At 43.9% G+C, this 13845-nt stretch overlaps 1 protein-coding gene across 6 annotated transcripts in view; it reads right to left on the bottom strand.

The window, feature by feature from the left end:
• Positions 1 to 1490: 1490 nt before the first annotated feature.
• LOC129070740 (RNA-binding protein 12) overlaps positions 1491 to 13845 on the bottom strand; it is a 37137-nt gene continuing 24782 nt past the window's right edge. For all 6 annotated transcript variants that reach the window (XM_054573836.1, XM_054573838.1, XM_054573833.1 and 3 more), the window contains 15 exons: positions 6713 to 6841; positions 6435 to 6614; positions 6209 to 6283; positions 6047 to 6118; positions 5818 to 5898; positions 5559 to 5648; positions 5357 to 5443; positions 5129 to 5215; positions 4977 to 5036; positions 4764 to 4897; positions 4608 to 4662; positions 4309 to 4360; positions 2655 to 2788; positions 2266 to 2502; positions 1491 to 2067 (listed from right to left, as the gene is read on the bottom strand). In XM_054573836.1, coding sequence (XP_054429811.1) covers positions 1927 to 2067; positions 2266 to 2502; positions 2655 to 2788; positions 4309 to 4360; positions 4608 to 4662; positions 4764 to 4897; positions 4977 to 5036; positions 5129 to 5215; positions 5357 to 5443; positions 5559 to 5648; positions 5818 to 5898; positions 6047 to 6118; positions 6209 to 6283; positions 6435 to 6614; positions 6713 to 6841 — 1614 coding nt within the window. In that variant the 3' untranslated portion in view covers positions 1491 to 1926. The remainder of the gene's footprint in view (positions 2068 to 2265; positions 2503 to 2654; positions 2789 to 4308; positions 4361 to 4607; positions 4663 to 4763; positions 4898 to 4976; positions 5037 to 5128; positions 5216 to 5356; positions 5444 to 5558; positions 5649 to 5817; positions 5899 to 6046; positions 6119 to 6208; positions 6284 to 6434; positions 6615 to 6712; positions 6842 to 13845) is intronic.

Here is a 13845-nt window from a genome sequence, read left to right as displayed (position 1 = left end):
AAATTATATGCAGCCAATAGAAATGGTAATATAAGGGAATGTTTAATGTTATGGAAAGTAATTAATGCTATATGGCTAACTTCTTTAAAAGCAAGCTAGATTGGTATACATAAAAAGTTTAAACTTCCATATGAAAATAGTTCTAAAGACCAAAAGATACTATAAATGAAAAGACGATGTCCTGGAAGGAAATATTTTCAACATGTATAAGAAAGGACTGAATAATTATAATAGAATATAGGCTATAAAACCTCTAAATTGGCTATTTGTAAGAAATAAAATTCAAGGCCCTGGTTGTGCTGCTTAGTTGGTTAGAAGGTCGTCCAGATATGCCAAGGTTTTGGGTTCGATCCCTGATCAGGCACATACAGGAAGCAACCAATGAATGTGTAAATAAGTGAGACATCAGTATTTCTCTCTCCCTTCCTGTCTCTAAAATCAATAAAAAAAAAATTTTTAATATTTTTTTATTTATTTATAGAGAGGGGAAGTGAGGGAAAAAGAGAGGGAGAGAAACATCAATGTGTGGTTGCCTCTCAAGCACCCCCTCACTAGGGTTCTGGCCTATAACCCAGGCATGTGCCCTGACTGGGAATTGAACCGGTGACCCTCTGGTTTCATGAGTTGGCACTCAATACACTGAGCCACATCGGCCAGGGCAAAAAATTTTTAATAAAATTCTCAAAAACATATGAAATACCTAGCCTTCATAATTAGATTCACACAAATTTTTTATTTTTTTGCCTTTCAAATTAACAAAAGGGGTAAAAAACTCTTTCTATGGAGGGCAATTTACAATATTAAAATTTTAAATATTTATATTGATTTAGCATTTCCACTTCAAGGAAGAAATCCTTCAGAAACATTTTTGTAAATGCACAGATAAATGTATAAGCATATTCACTACAGCATTGTTCGTCACAGAATAAAACTGGAAGGGACCCAAATCTCAGTAAGTAATGAATTGGCTAAATATAGTACAGTTACACACAGAATAATATATAGGTAGTAAAAAGAATGAGGTCAGCAATTAAGTTCTGATGGTTAAGACACCCAAAATATAATAAAAGCAAGGTGCAAACAGTATGTATTATATCCTATTTAGAAAAGAAAAATAGTCAGGCCTCGGAAAGACATGGGCTCTCATTTGCTCCATTACCTATTTTGAAGCATGCTAAAATAGTATGTATAATATGATCCCGTTTTTATAAAATAAAAAACATGTATAGACTATAAATACTATGGATAAAGGACTAAAAAAATATGCAGCAAATATTTTGTTGGGACATAGGAGTTTAGGTGTCACTTTTTTCTGTGCTTATTTTTTTCTACAATGAATATACATATTTTTCAGTATGAAAAAAAAAAGTGCTGTTAAAAAATTCAGGCTTGTAGCCTATTTTTAGGACTAAAACCGCCACTGCCCCAGTAGGTCTACTATAGCCCTTGCTCCCTCTGAAAGCCAACCCTCACCTAACACTCTCCACCTTGTCCTGTGTTCCCAGCTCAGCTCTGCTCTGAGGCAGGGCAGGCTGGGTGTTTGAATTATATTCAATCTTTGTATTTTCAAAAATAGAGTCAGTGTCCCCAGATATCTGGCCAGGAATATCTGATTTCTTTGAGTCAGGCAGGCTCTTATGTCAGAGGCAACAAATAGGCTTAGAGAGAAGTAAACATGGCTAATAGCAGATTCCCACCCCAAAACACAGAGTGGTGACAAAGTGGTGGCCATTAATGATCTTTATTGAATGAAAGGCTCCAGGGGCAAGAAGGTGGGATCAAGAGCAGCAACAGCAGGAGCAAGTATAAAAGTATAAAATATAAAGTGCTAAGCACTGGGGAGTATGTACAGGGGTGGGCGCTGGTGCATATGGACCTTGACGACACAGGGCTGAAGACCGGCCACCACCTACCATCCAATGGAATCTAGGCTTGAGGGGTCTGTGCAGGGCCTTTGGCTGGAAGGGGAAGCGGCTTCAATGGGGCATAACCTTGGGCCTTGAAGTAGGAGACCAGTTGCCCTGGTACTTCTGCAAGCACTGTCTGCGCCAGTGCCTCCCGAGGGGCCTGCCAGGAGAAGAGGGGCAGGTCAGTGGGGGCCAAAAAAGCTTCCCAAGGCCTACATTTTATACCCAAGAAGGGATACAAAAGTCAACACCAAACTCTGCGCCAGACGAAGATGAAAGCGTGTCTCCACACACGTCAGGGAAAGGTAGAAGGGTAAACTCCCTGATCTGGTATGCCCCCAAGCTTGCCCCCACTCACATTCTGAAAGCGGCGGTAGGGCACAAACTGCACTATGTCCCGGGCAGCTCCCTCCCCGGAGCGTGTGCGCAAGGGTCCACCATCAGCATCCAGCTGCTCCATGGCCTCGAAGTCAGCACCGCCCACTCCCACGATGATCACTGACATGGGCAGGTGAGAGGCACGAACTACAGCCTCACGTGTGGCCTCCACATCTGTCACAGCACCATCAGTCAGAAGCAACAATACGAAGTATTGCTGGGGACAAGGACATTCATATACTGATGCAGACTTTTTAAACACCCCTGCCACACATTCCCACACTGACAAAAGTCCCTTGTTACACAGCCCTCAAGGGAGCCAATGACCGAGACCATCCCGTCAACACCACTGCCTCCCACAGGCCTCACCGAGGCAGTCCTCTGATGTGCAGCCTGGGCTGCAAACCTGGCCACGTGGTTGATGATGGGTGCGAAATTGGTGGGGCCATAGAGGCGAACTTGAGGCAGGATCTGACGGTAGGCCTCCACAATACCCTGGATACCTAGAGAAGGAGGGCAACAAAAAGCCAGAAAATACTGGGTGACTCGGGGTTGAGACAATCCTGACATCATCCCATCCTTGGTGAGGAGATCTGGGAACCCGGGTGCATTTCATTCAATCACCCCAGTAACCCAGGCTACTTAACCTTATCCTACAGATGCAGCAATGAAGGCCAAAGATGGGAGAGACACTGCCCTAAATCACAGCTTGAATTAAAACCCAGATTAGGGGAATACCCTGAAAAATCTAAGGTAGTTGAGCATCAGATTATAACCCACTTAATAACATATGAGTTATAATCCATTTAATAAAATAAGAATCCACAGAGATATTAATGATGGAAGAGAAGAGAAAGCTCCTAATGTAGAAGGAGGAATTACAAAATCATTTGACAATCAGAGATAATTGATTTGGGCAAGGATCATTGATGGATGTTACTACTAGAGGAGGGGTTAAAAGATGAGTAATTAGATATTTATATAATCTTATTCATTACAAAGAGAAAAACTGTATTTAATTAAAGTTAACATGACTGGTAATAGGATAAATTGGCATCACGTGCCTCCTGATATGGTACACCAAGAAGAAAACGCAGCTCACTTCTGTGGTATTCCTGCCAAATATGCATAATCTGAATCTAATCCTAGGGAAATATCAGGTAAACCTAAACTGAGGGGCATTCTACAAATTATCTGGCTTGTAATCTTAAATAATGTCAGTATCATTTAAGACGAACTCTGAAAGACAAAACAACTGAATGCAGCATGGGATCTAAGGTTTTCTTTTGCTGTAAAAGGACAATTGGCAAAGTTTGAATAAATTCTATAGAATGAATAACAGTGTTGCATTGAAGTTAATTTCCTGACTTTGAGAACTGTACTGTGGTTATGTAAAAGAGTGTCTTTGATTTTAGGAAACACACTAACCTATTTAGGGGTAAAGGGCCATGTGAATAATGATAGGTGCAAAGTCGGTGGGGCCACAGAGGCAAACTTGGGGTAGAGCTTATTCACTACAATCCTCAAACATCTCAGAAAGAGAGAGAACTTGAGTGAGAGTAAAACACGGAAATGTGGTGAAATGCTCCTGTTTGGAGAAGCTGGAGAAAGGAAAAACAACAGGCCCTGAACCCTAAGATCCAATTACATGAACACCTAATTATTCTTATAACTTTTCTCTAAGTCTGAACTCATGTCAAAATCAAAACCCAGGTCAGATTAGGTCAAGTTTTCCACTTTTGCTTGTTGCCCATGTGGGAGTGCCTGGGGAGCCACAAGGTTTGGCCCTCTCTAGACAAGAGAGCAATATCCTACAATATTATAATCCTACAGCACACAGAAGCTAAGCAACTGGCCCCAGGTCACATGGTTAGTGAGTGGCAGGATGGAGATTTGACTCCAGAGGCCTAGCTCTAAACTCCATTCTTCGGGACAATGGAGTCACTCTCCTTTGTCAGCACAGGCTTGGCCCTCTAGGTGTGAAGAGATCTATCTGCCTTATGCCAGAGGATAGGGGACTTACCTGCACAGTAGGGGTTACTGGGGTTGAGGTTCAAGGCAAATTCATGGGAGACCTGAGGGCAAGAATGAAAATGAGGCTCTTCCACTGTGACCACCTTTATACTTAGAAAAAGGGCACCATGGTATGTACCAAGCAACAAATAGGAGCTATTTATTCTTGAGCACTTGCTGTATCCATGCCCACAGGAGGCATCTGTACATCTCCCCATAAAGGTAGGTGCCAGCAGTAAGGTCACTGCACACCCCAAAATCAGGACCCTGAAACTAAAAACATGAGTGTGAGGGGAAGAGAACTCTCACCTGCCAGTCAGGGGGCACCTGGGCCCCAAATCCAAATGCTGGAAACAGCTTGTCCCTGTAGGAGGATAGTGAATTTGGGAAGAGGCAGTGAGGGACTGTGAGCTCAGAGGCTGGAGCATCTGCAGGGAGTGGGGATAGACAAGAGAAGTCACTCACGAGTCGTAGTCCTGAACCACGCTGCCCACACTCCACAGTGCTGACAGGTACTCGTTGACCCCTGTTGGACTCAGGTAGTGCAGAGAGTCGGGTGAGGAGGGGTCTCCATTGGAGCCTGTGAAGTCCACACCTACCTAGGAAGATAGGAGGAGGGGAGCTGAAGGTCATCTTAAGTCCCAGATCTGTTCTCTTGCCCCTGGTAAAGCAACTTACAGTAAAGTTGATTTGACAGCCTCCCATCACATAGTCCAGGAATGAATACTCTGTTTCTACCTGCAGATGAAACAGGGTCATGGCTGAGGTAAAAGGGTTGGGGCTATGGAGCTCAGAGGTCAGAGCCTGGGTCACATGGGCTATTGTCTCACCTGGCAAATCTTGACACGGATAATTCCAGAGTTCCTGTAGCTCTTCTTTTTCTGTTGCTTCTCAGGGTGGATACATTCAAACTCAGCCTGGTGAGGAAAGAAAAATTAGGGTAGGAAACTCTGAGAGCATCAGCCAGGACTGGAGTGGAGTTGCCCTGCCCTTCGCTGCTCTCTAGGGCGACAGCCCTCCAGCCCACCTCACCACCCCTAAGCGGGGCCGGCACTCACTGGGGCTGCTTGCAGCTGGGCCAAGCTGGTGTGGAAGGTACCAATGAGATCATGTGAACCATCACTGTCATAGTCTGAGCATCGCACCTGGTGGGGAAGGTGTACATGTATATAAAGACCAGGAGGTAGGTGGCAGGTGAGAATAAATCCCTTCCCAGCCTCTCTGCCCCCATTCAGTCCATTCAGGAGGCAAGCTCTTCACCTGGATGGGTGTGCTGGGATCTCCTCCACAGAAATGCTGGAGGGGAACAGAGAAGCGCTTCCACACAGGGTTCAAGTTGTTCTTGATTACCTGAAGGAGAAAGGCAGGGCCTCCCATGAGCTCTGGGCTGGTGTGCAGGCAGGTGCCACCCTCTTTCTACCCATATGGAGTGTCTTTCTCCCTGTTCTAAACCTTAGTGGTCATACACCCCAGAAGACTCTCTCCTGCCCCACCCTACCCAATCCCAGGGTGCTCACACCTCAGATCTGTATGTCAGGTGCCATTTCCCATCGCCCTGGCGGAAGAGCTCCAAGAATGGGTCCGATTTCCCCAGGAAGTCCTGTCAATGCCACAGAGAACTGTTATAAGACTCAGGGAGAAACAGCCCCTATGTCAGACCTCTGCCCCTCCTCCAGCCCCATCGCACCATTCTAGTCCTCTTAATTCTTGGGGTAGGAGAGACCCCCTCAGAGCCTCCTTCCACACACCTTCTTATCTAGGTTTCTGGCTTCCACCTCCATGGTCACTACACGACTATCCTTCAGCTCCTGAGCCGAGACCTAGGGAAGGGAGGCAGGAGACTGTATCACATCATGAGTTCCTCATTAATGTGAAGTCCCTTGCCCCACCCCTACAGAGTTCTTTCTTACCGTGATGGTGCCCCGCCCAGCAGGTTTTCCAGGCTTCAGCATCAAGGGTAGAGTTAGCATCTGGCTGGATACAATCTGGGGCACAGCAGGGAAGGGGGGTGGTCAAGATCTCAGGCAGGGCTAGGTCCTGCGCAATCCCCACTCTTCAAGTTCCAGGCAGGCTGGATTGTCTGAGGGCTCTTATCAAGCCTGTGCCTGAAGGATTCTAATCCCTGGCCCTACATACCTGTCCTAGGGAACACTCAGCCCCTCCTAGGAAGTCATCATCCCCCAGGTCAGGTGTCTTGTTGTCTATGTCATAGATGCCAAATCGGAGCTTCTGGACTGTTTCAAAGTGGTACTCAAGCTGCAGAGTCTTGGAGAATTCGGGGCTCGAGCTGTTCCGCACTCGCTCAGTCCGGCCAAGCTGTGGGAAGAGGTCAATAAGCATCACAGCCCCCCACCCTCCACCCTGAAACAATCTTAGATCCCCTCCACAACCCTAACCCCTATAGTCCTCCTCACCTCAGCCCAGTTGCCCCCTCCCACATCCTGTAAAAGGACGCAGAGTGGGTCAGACTTGGAGCCGATGTCCTTGTCAATGAGGTGGTCGCAAGAAATGGACAGCTGAACCAAGGTCACGCAGTGGGCCATCTAGGGAAAAAGGACTTGAGTCAAGCACCAACGTGCTTCTCCATCCTCCCCCGACTGTTTGTCCCAGTTTAGGAAGGCAAGCAGGCTTCACCCACACAGGGCTGAACCTGTATCCACCCCCACAACACCCAAGGAAGAGAAGGCCTCCATACTCCTCCAACCTCCTTCTGTGAACTCAGTGGAACAGGAGGTGGTGGTTACAACCAACCTTTGTCCACGAGTATGATGGGAAGATGCAGAAAAACTGTATTGCCCTCCATCAGCAACTTCAACCCAACACTAGTCCTCACCATAAAATTGCACCTAATCCTAATAATTTTCCCCAGACCTGGACTCTAACCCTGATCTCCAAGACCAATGACCCCAGATCAGACCCTAATGCAAATTCCAACACAAACATTGTCCCAAACACAACCATGATCCAGACACTGCTCCCCAAAAGGTCTCTTCCTCCAATGATTTCCCACTAACCCTGAGGCCCTGCATATCGAGGTTGAGTTTTGATCCCTCCCGCTGATTCTCCTAATCTCTTTTCAGCTGCTCACATCAAAGTCGTCACTACCCAGTCCAAGCCAGCATCACTTCTCACCAGGCTTGTCACATGAGCCTCTTTACCTGGTCTCCCTTATCCTACACCACCCCACCTCCATTCCGCCATCCTCACACGAGTGAGCCATTCTCAATACAGCAACCAGAGTAATTCTGTTAAAACATAGGCTGGGTCATGCCACACCTCTGCCCAAACCCTCTAATGAATTCCCACTTCTTAGGAAAAAATCCAACTCTATCATGGCTTACCCTACAAGGTCTTGAAAGATCTAGACTTCCCTAACCTAATCTCCTAACTCCTCCTCTCTCGCTCCATACATTCTGGCCACACAGGTCTGCTTGCTTGCCATTCCTCAAAGCAGTTGTTTCAACCTCAAAGTGTGGAATGTTCTTCCCTCACATCCACATGGCTTGCTCTTCCCTCATACCTCTAATTTTTTCTTCAAAATCATCTTTATTATGAAGAAAAAGGGTTTTTTTTTCTAGGCACTCTAAAGTTTTAACCCTACTACCACTGACACATCACCTATCCCTTTCTTGCATTTACTCTTCAGTGTTTATCACTCTCTTAATATTTATATCTGTATCTCTCTCTCTCTCTCTCTCTCTACACACACACACACACACACACACACACACACTTATATAATTAGTCTTCTCTCCTAGAATGTAAACTCCGTAAAGGGAGGGATAGTTGTCAGTTCTGTTCTTTGCTCCATCCCAAACACCTAGACAATAAATATTTACTGAATGGTATCCGAAAGACCATTTCCAGCCTCAACTCCCAGTCCAGCCATCTCCAAACTGGCAATCAATTATCACCAAACTTATCCAATTCATTTCCTCTTCTGGAAACACTATCATCTTGCACGGATCACCATAACTCCCATGTAACGCCTCCTATAGTCACCATAACAATTGTCCTCAAACCCCTCATTAGACCTGTGCTTCCCCTGACCCACACAGCTACAGACCAGCAGGAGTGCAAATAAGGTCAAATCTCTTATCCAGCTTCACGTTCTGCATTCCAGGTTTCCAAGCACTATGGCCCAGGATGCTTCCAGCCCTGGCCTCACTTAAACTGACCCTCAGTCAATCCTTCCCCTGACCCAGCCGAGTTAGTGCTGTTCCCATCATGGTGCTCCATGGTTTCCATCTGGAATACCATCAACCAAAGTTGGAATAATGCTTAAGAATTCACCTTGCTTCACATACTGTCCATCCACAGCATCTCAGTCTTGGCTTGAATGCATCCACTGATGGAAGACCCACCTCTTACAATCCATTCATCAGAAAGTCCTGCTCCACAAAGTCCTATCCAAACCAACCCAAGTCTGTTGAATTCTTACTTCTCCACATTAGTCCTATTTCTTCTTCAGTCTAAAACTAGAAAAGCCTTACTCCATCTCATTCTGAGAACCCTTCTGACATCAGGAAGCAGTGAAATCCCCAGCTAAAATATGGGGAAACAGCCCCAGTTCTTTTCAATATCACCCCTAGAACGTGACTTGTAGACTTCTGACCAGCCTGATCATACCTATGAAGATTCCCCAAGGACAGATCCAGAGTAGAACACATACTCCTAAGGGAGCAGAACCATTAACTGCCTCCAAGTCACAATCTGACTCCTGTTTCTCACCTTACATGTTCTCTGAGGTAGCGTTTGCATAGCACAGACACAAATGAAGAACAATGCTCATTTCACTATTGCTGAAAACAATGAAAAAACCTGAGACAACCTAAAGGTCAATCAATTGGGTGGTGACTAAATTATGGTACATTCAAACAGTAGAATCTGAGTAGCAGCTAAAAATAACTAAGGCCGAACTCTATTATATTGGTGTTATATGAAAAAATAAAGTTACAAAAATGGTAAGAAGAGTATGACCCCATTTTCAACTTCAGTTGTGTGCATACATAATAGAATTGCATACATACACAAAATGAATACATACACTCGGAAAAATGGAAGAGACACCAAATAAATGCAACTTTCGTATACACCTCAGAGGAGCGGAATGAAGGTAAGAATTTTATGTACTCTATACATTTCTGTGTTGTTTCACTATCTTATACTGTTTATTATATATTTCTAAAGGGCCTCATTAGCATTTTCCCTCAATCCACACGTGAAGACTTCTTGACTATTCATTCTAAGCCCAAAGCCTCTACCTCCAATGCAACACCCCCTGCCTAAGTTCATGTCTCCTTTGTCTCTTGCCTCCTCCCTGGTTTCTCCTCCTTAGCACTGCCTCACCTAGTCATCCTTGATGTCAGCTCCCTATAACCCTTAGGTCAGAGCCAAACTCCCTAGCAGGGCCACCTGTGGCACAACTCTAGAGGAAACATCTACATAGAATTTAGTAGCTGTATAAGGTGGTGACTCTGCATCCCTAATTCAGCCTTCAAAGTCCTTCCCAGTCTGCTCTATCTTCTACCATTCCACTACCCACCCCAACTAGTCATCCAAAGCTATTGGGTTAGCCAAAAAGTCTGGTACATTTTTCTCCTTAAAATAAAAGACACATTTTTCATTTTCACCAATAACTTTATTGATTTGGGTATTTTGGGTATGCCAGCTACCTCCTGCTATTGGCTTCTAGTGGGTAGAGGCCAAGGGTGCTGCTAAACATCTTCCGATGCATAAGACAGCCCCACAGCAAATAATTATTTGACCAAATGTCAATTGTACCAAGAAACTTCACAGACCATTTTTGACACATTCAATCTGTCACAGCCCCTTCTCCACATACTGCACAAATCTTTTTTTTGTGTTTCAGTTGCATTACCTTTCTTGAAACAATAGAGCATAATACGCTGAAAATGTTGCTTCTCTCCTTCCACCTTCAATATTAAAATGGCTGCACAAAAATTCACCAATTTTGATCAGTTTTTTTAAAAAATGCTCGCAGAGCCCTGACTGGTGTGGCTCAGTGGACTGAACACTGGCTTGCAAACAGAAAGGTCACTGGTTCGGTTCCCAGTCTGGGTACATGCCTGAGTTGCAAGCCAGGTCAACCAATCTCCTGCACATCAACGTTTCTCTTCCTCTCTCTCTCCCTCCCTCCCCTTCTCTCTAAAAATAATAAATAAAATCTTTAAAAAACATGCATGCTGATAGAACAGCTGTCATAATATAATCAAACAAAACTGTTTGGAATGAAGTTAAAGACAACTAAGCATTACTACAGCTATTATATGGAAAAGACATAACAAACTTTTTGGCCAACCCAATATTTCAGGTTACTCAAACACATATTACATGCTGACACCTCTGACCTTCCTGCCTAGCAAACGCCTTGTCATCCAAAGTTCTGCTGTAACTTTATTCCTCCCTTGCTGACCTTCCCAAGATAGGATTTATTCTCTCCCCTCCAGATACCTGCAATGGTTTCCTCATTAGTCTTTCTATACACACACACCCACCCCTCTGTTTATTAGCCAAACAGAAACCAGGCCATACCATTTCTTGCTTAAAACTCCAGAGTGGCTCCCTAAAACTCAAAATAAAATCCACAGTTCTTACCATGGTCTTCAAGGCCCTGCAAGACCTGACCCTTGCCTAACTCATCTAGTCACACAAGTATGTTCCAGCCAGGTTTCATTTCTGATCCACACATACACAGTATCAATCTCATGGCCCCTGTGCTCTCTTCTCCGGTATACACTCCAGAAAATAGGCTGTATTAGAGTACGAACCCTATGTGGTTTGCCTATCTCTATTATCCAGTACCTACAATATTACCTACCCTATAGTAGGTACTCACTAAAAATATTTTTTAAATCTATTTTTTAAAAGTAACATTGAAACCACTACATCAAAAATTTTACTTTTGTCTGTCTACCTTTGGAAAAAATGGGCTCCTTGGAATGAGGGTTGAGTATTATTTCTGTATTCCTAATTCTAGTGCTCAGTACATAGCTGGTATTAATAACCATTTGCTGAATAAATGGTAAATGTGCTTTTGCTCAACTCAAACCTTAAGGACTTTTCCATTTAAACTAATGTCCAGCAGTAAATCTTTCCTATCATGATCTTGTACAACTCAGTTGTAAAATCTAATTGCAGAGCTCCTGGAACTCAATATTAAATGACAGTCAATTTAAAAATAAGCAACACACATTAGATACTTCTTAAAGAAAAAGATATGAATTGGAAATAAGCAAAGGAAGAAGTGATCAACAGCACTTAGTCATCAGGGAAATGCAAATTAAAACCACAGTGACATACTATTCCATACCCACCACAATGGCTAAAAGTAAAACCAATAATGTCAAATGTTGTCACGGGACATGGAACTCTCATTGTTAGTAACAGCATTAAATATACCACTTTGAAAACAGTCTGGCACCTTATTAGAAAACCAAACAGACACTTGAGGACTTCCAGCTAAGATGGAGATATCGGTTTCTTTGCTATATACTTTGTTTCTTTAAAGGCACAACCAAAAGAAGGACAACAACAAATTTAAAAACAAAAAAAACAACCAGAACTGCCAGAAAATTGAACTGTATGAAAGTCCAACAACCAAGGAGTTAAAGAAACATTCACCCAGACAGGTAGGAGAGGCAGAGATGGGCAGCTGGGGTGGGGAGGACAGGTGGCAAAGTGACTGACCAGGGAGGCGAGGTAGCAGCCAGAGGACTGGGCAGTCCCACATTTGCATGAGGATAAACCATGAGAAACAGCTGGGGAGTGAGACAGATCATGCAATCCAGGGTTCCAGCACAGGGAAAAGAAAGCCTCAAAACCTCTGGTTGCAAAAACCTGTGGGGTTATGGCTTTGGGAGAAACTCCCAGCCCCACAGGAATATTTGCTGAAGAGACCCACAGGGTACTCGAATGTACACAAATCCACCTGCCTAGGAATCAGCACCAGAAAGGCCCAATTCGCTTGTGGGTAGCAGGGGAAGTGACTTGAAGGAAGGTGAAAGCTGAGTGGCATTGTTCCCTCTCTGACCCCTCCCCCACATACAGCATCACAGCACAGCTGTGCGGGTTGCCCCACCCTGGCGAACCTAAGCCTCCACCCTTTACAACATAACAGGTATGAGGAGACAAAGAAATATGGCCCAAATGAAAAAAACAGATCAGAACTCCAGAAAAAGAACTAAACAATGAAGAGATGGCCCCAATCTGTTAGGTGCACGGTTCAAAACACTGGTACTCAGGATGCTCCCAGGGATGACTGAGTATGGACACAAAACAGAAGAAGAAGTGAAAGCTATGCAAAGTGAAATTAAAAAAAAAAATCTATACAGGAACCAACAGTGAAGGGAAGGAAACTGGGGCTCAAATCAACGATTTGGAACAGAAGGAAGAAATAAACATTCAACTGAACAGAATGAAGAAACAAGAATTCAAAAAATAATGAGGAGAGGCTTAGGAACCTCTGGGACAACTTTAAATGTTCCAACATCCGAATCATAGGAGTGCCAGAATGAGAAGAGGAAGAGGAAGAAATTGAGAACTTATTGGAAAAAATAATGAAAGAGAACTTCCCCAATCTGGCAAAGGAAATAGACTTCCAGGAGATCCAGGAAGCTCAGAGTCCCAAGGAAACTGGACCCAAAGAGGAACACACCAAGACACATCATAATTAAGTTACCCAAGATTAAAGATAAGGAGAGAATCTTAAAAGCAGCAAGAGAAAAGGAGAGAGTTACTTGCAAAGGAGATCCCATACGGCTGACATCCCAAAGGAAACCTTACTGGAAAGAAGTATTCAAAATCATAAAAGGAAAGGATCTATATCAAAAATTACTCTATCCAGCAAAGCTATCATTTAAAATGGAAGGGCAGGTAAAGTGCTTCCCAGATATGGTAAAGTTAAAGGAATACATCATCACCAAACCCTTATTATATAAAATGTTAAAGGGACTTATCTAAGATAAAGAAAACCAAGAAAACCAAAAACTATGAACAGTAAAATGACAACAAACTCACAACTATCAACAACTAGCCTAAGGAAAACAACAACAACAACAAAAAAACGCACTAAGCAAACATCTAGAACAGAAACAGAATCACAGAAACGGAGGTCACCTGGAGGGTTATCAGCAGGAATGGGGAGGGGGGAATGGGGGTAAAAGTACAGGGAATATGAAGCATAATTTTAAGTACAAAATAGACAGGGGGAGGTTAAGAATAGTATAGGAAGTAGAGAAGCCAAAGAACTTATACGTACGCCCCATGGACATGAACTAAAGTGGGGCGGGGAGAAGGCTGGTGGGAGGTGCAAGGCAGAGGGGGAGAAAGGAGAGGAAAAAAAATGGGACAGCTGTAACAGCATAATCAATAAAATACACTTCAAAAAAGAAAACCAAACATACACCTATTCCAGAGCAATGCCACTCCTAGATTTTTACCCAAAGGAAACATAATGTCCACAAAAGGACTTGTACAAGAACATTCATAGTAGCTTTATTTATAATAGTCCAAAATTTGAAACAGC

This window comes from Pteronotus mesoamericanus, unplaced genomic scaffold (genome assembly GCF_021234165.1).
Source record: "Pteronotus mesoamericanus isolate MK-2021 breed Mesoamerican mustached bat unplaced genomic scaffold, CSHL_Meso_final contig_25, whole genome shotgun sequence".
Lineage (NCBI taxonomy): Eukaryota > Metazoa > Chordata > Mammalia > Chiroptera > Mormoopidae > Pteronotus > Pteronotus mesoamericanus.
Note: the sequence above shows the minus strand (reverse complement) of the source record. Positions and strands in the feature narration are given on the sequence as shown.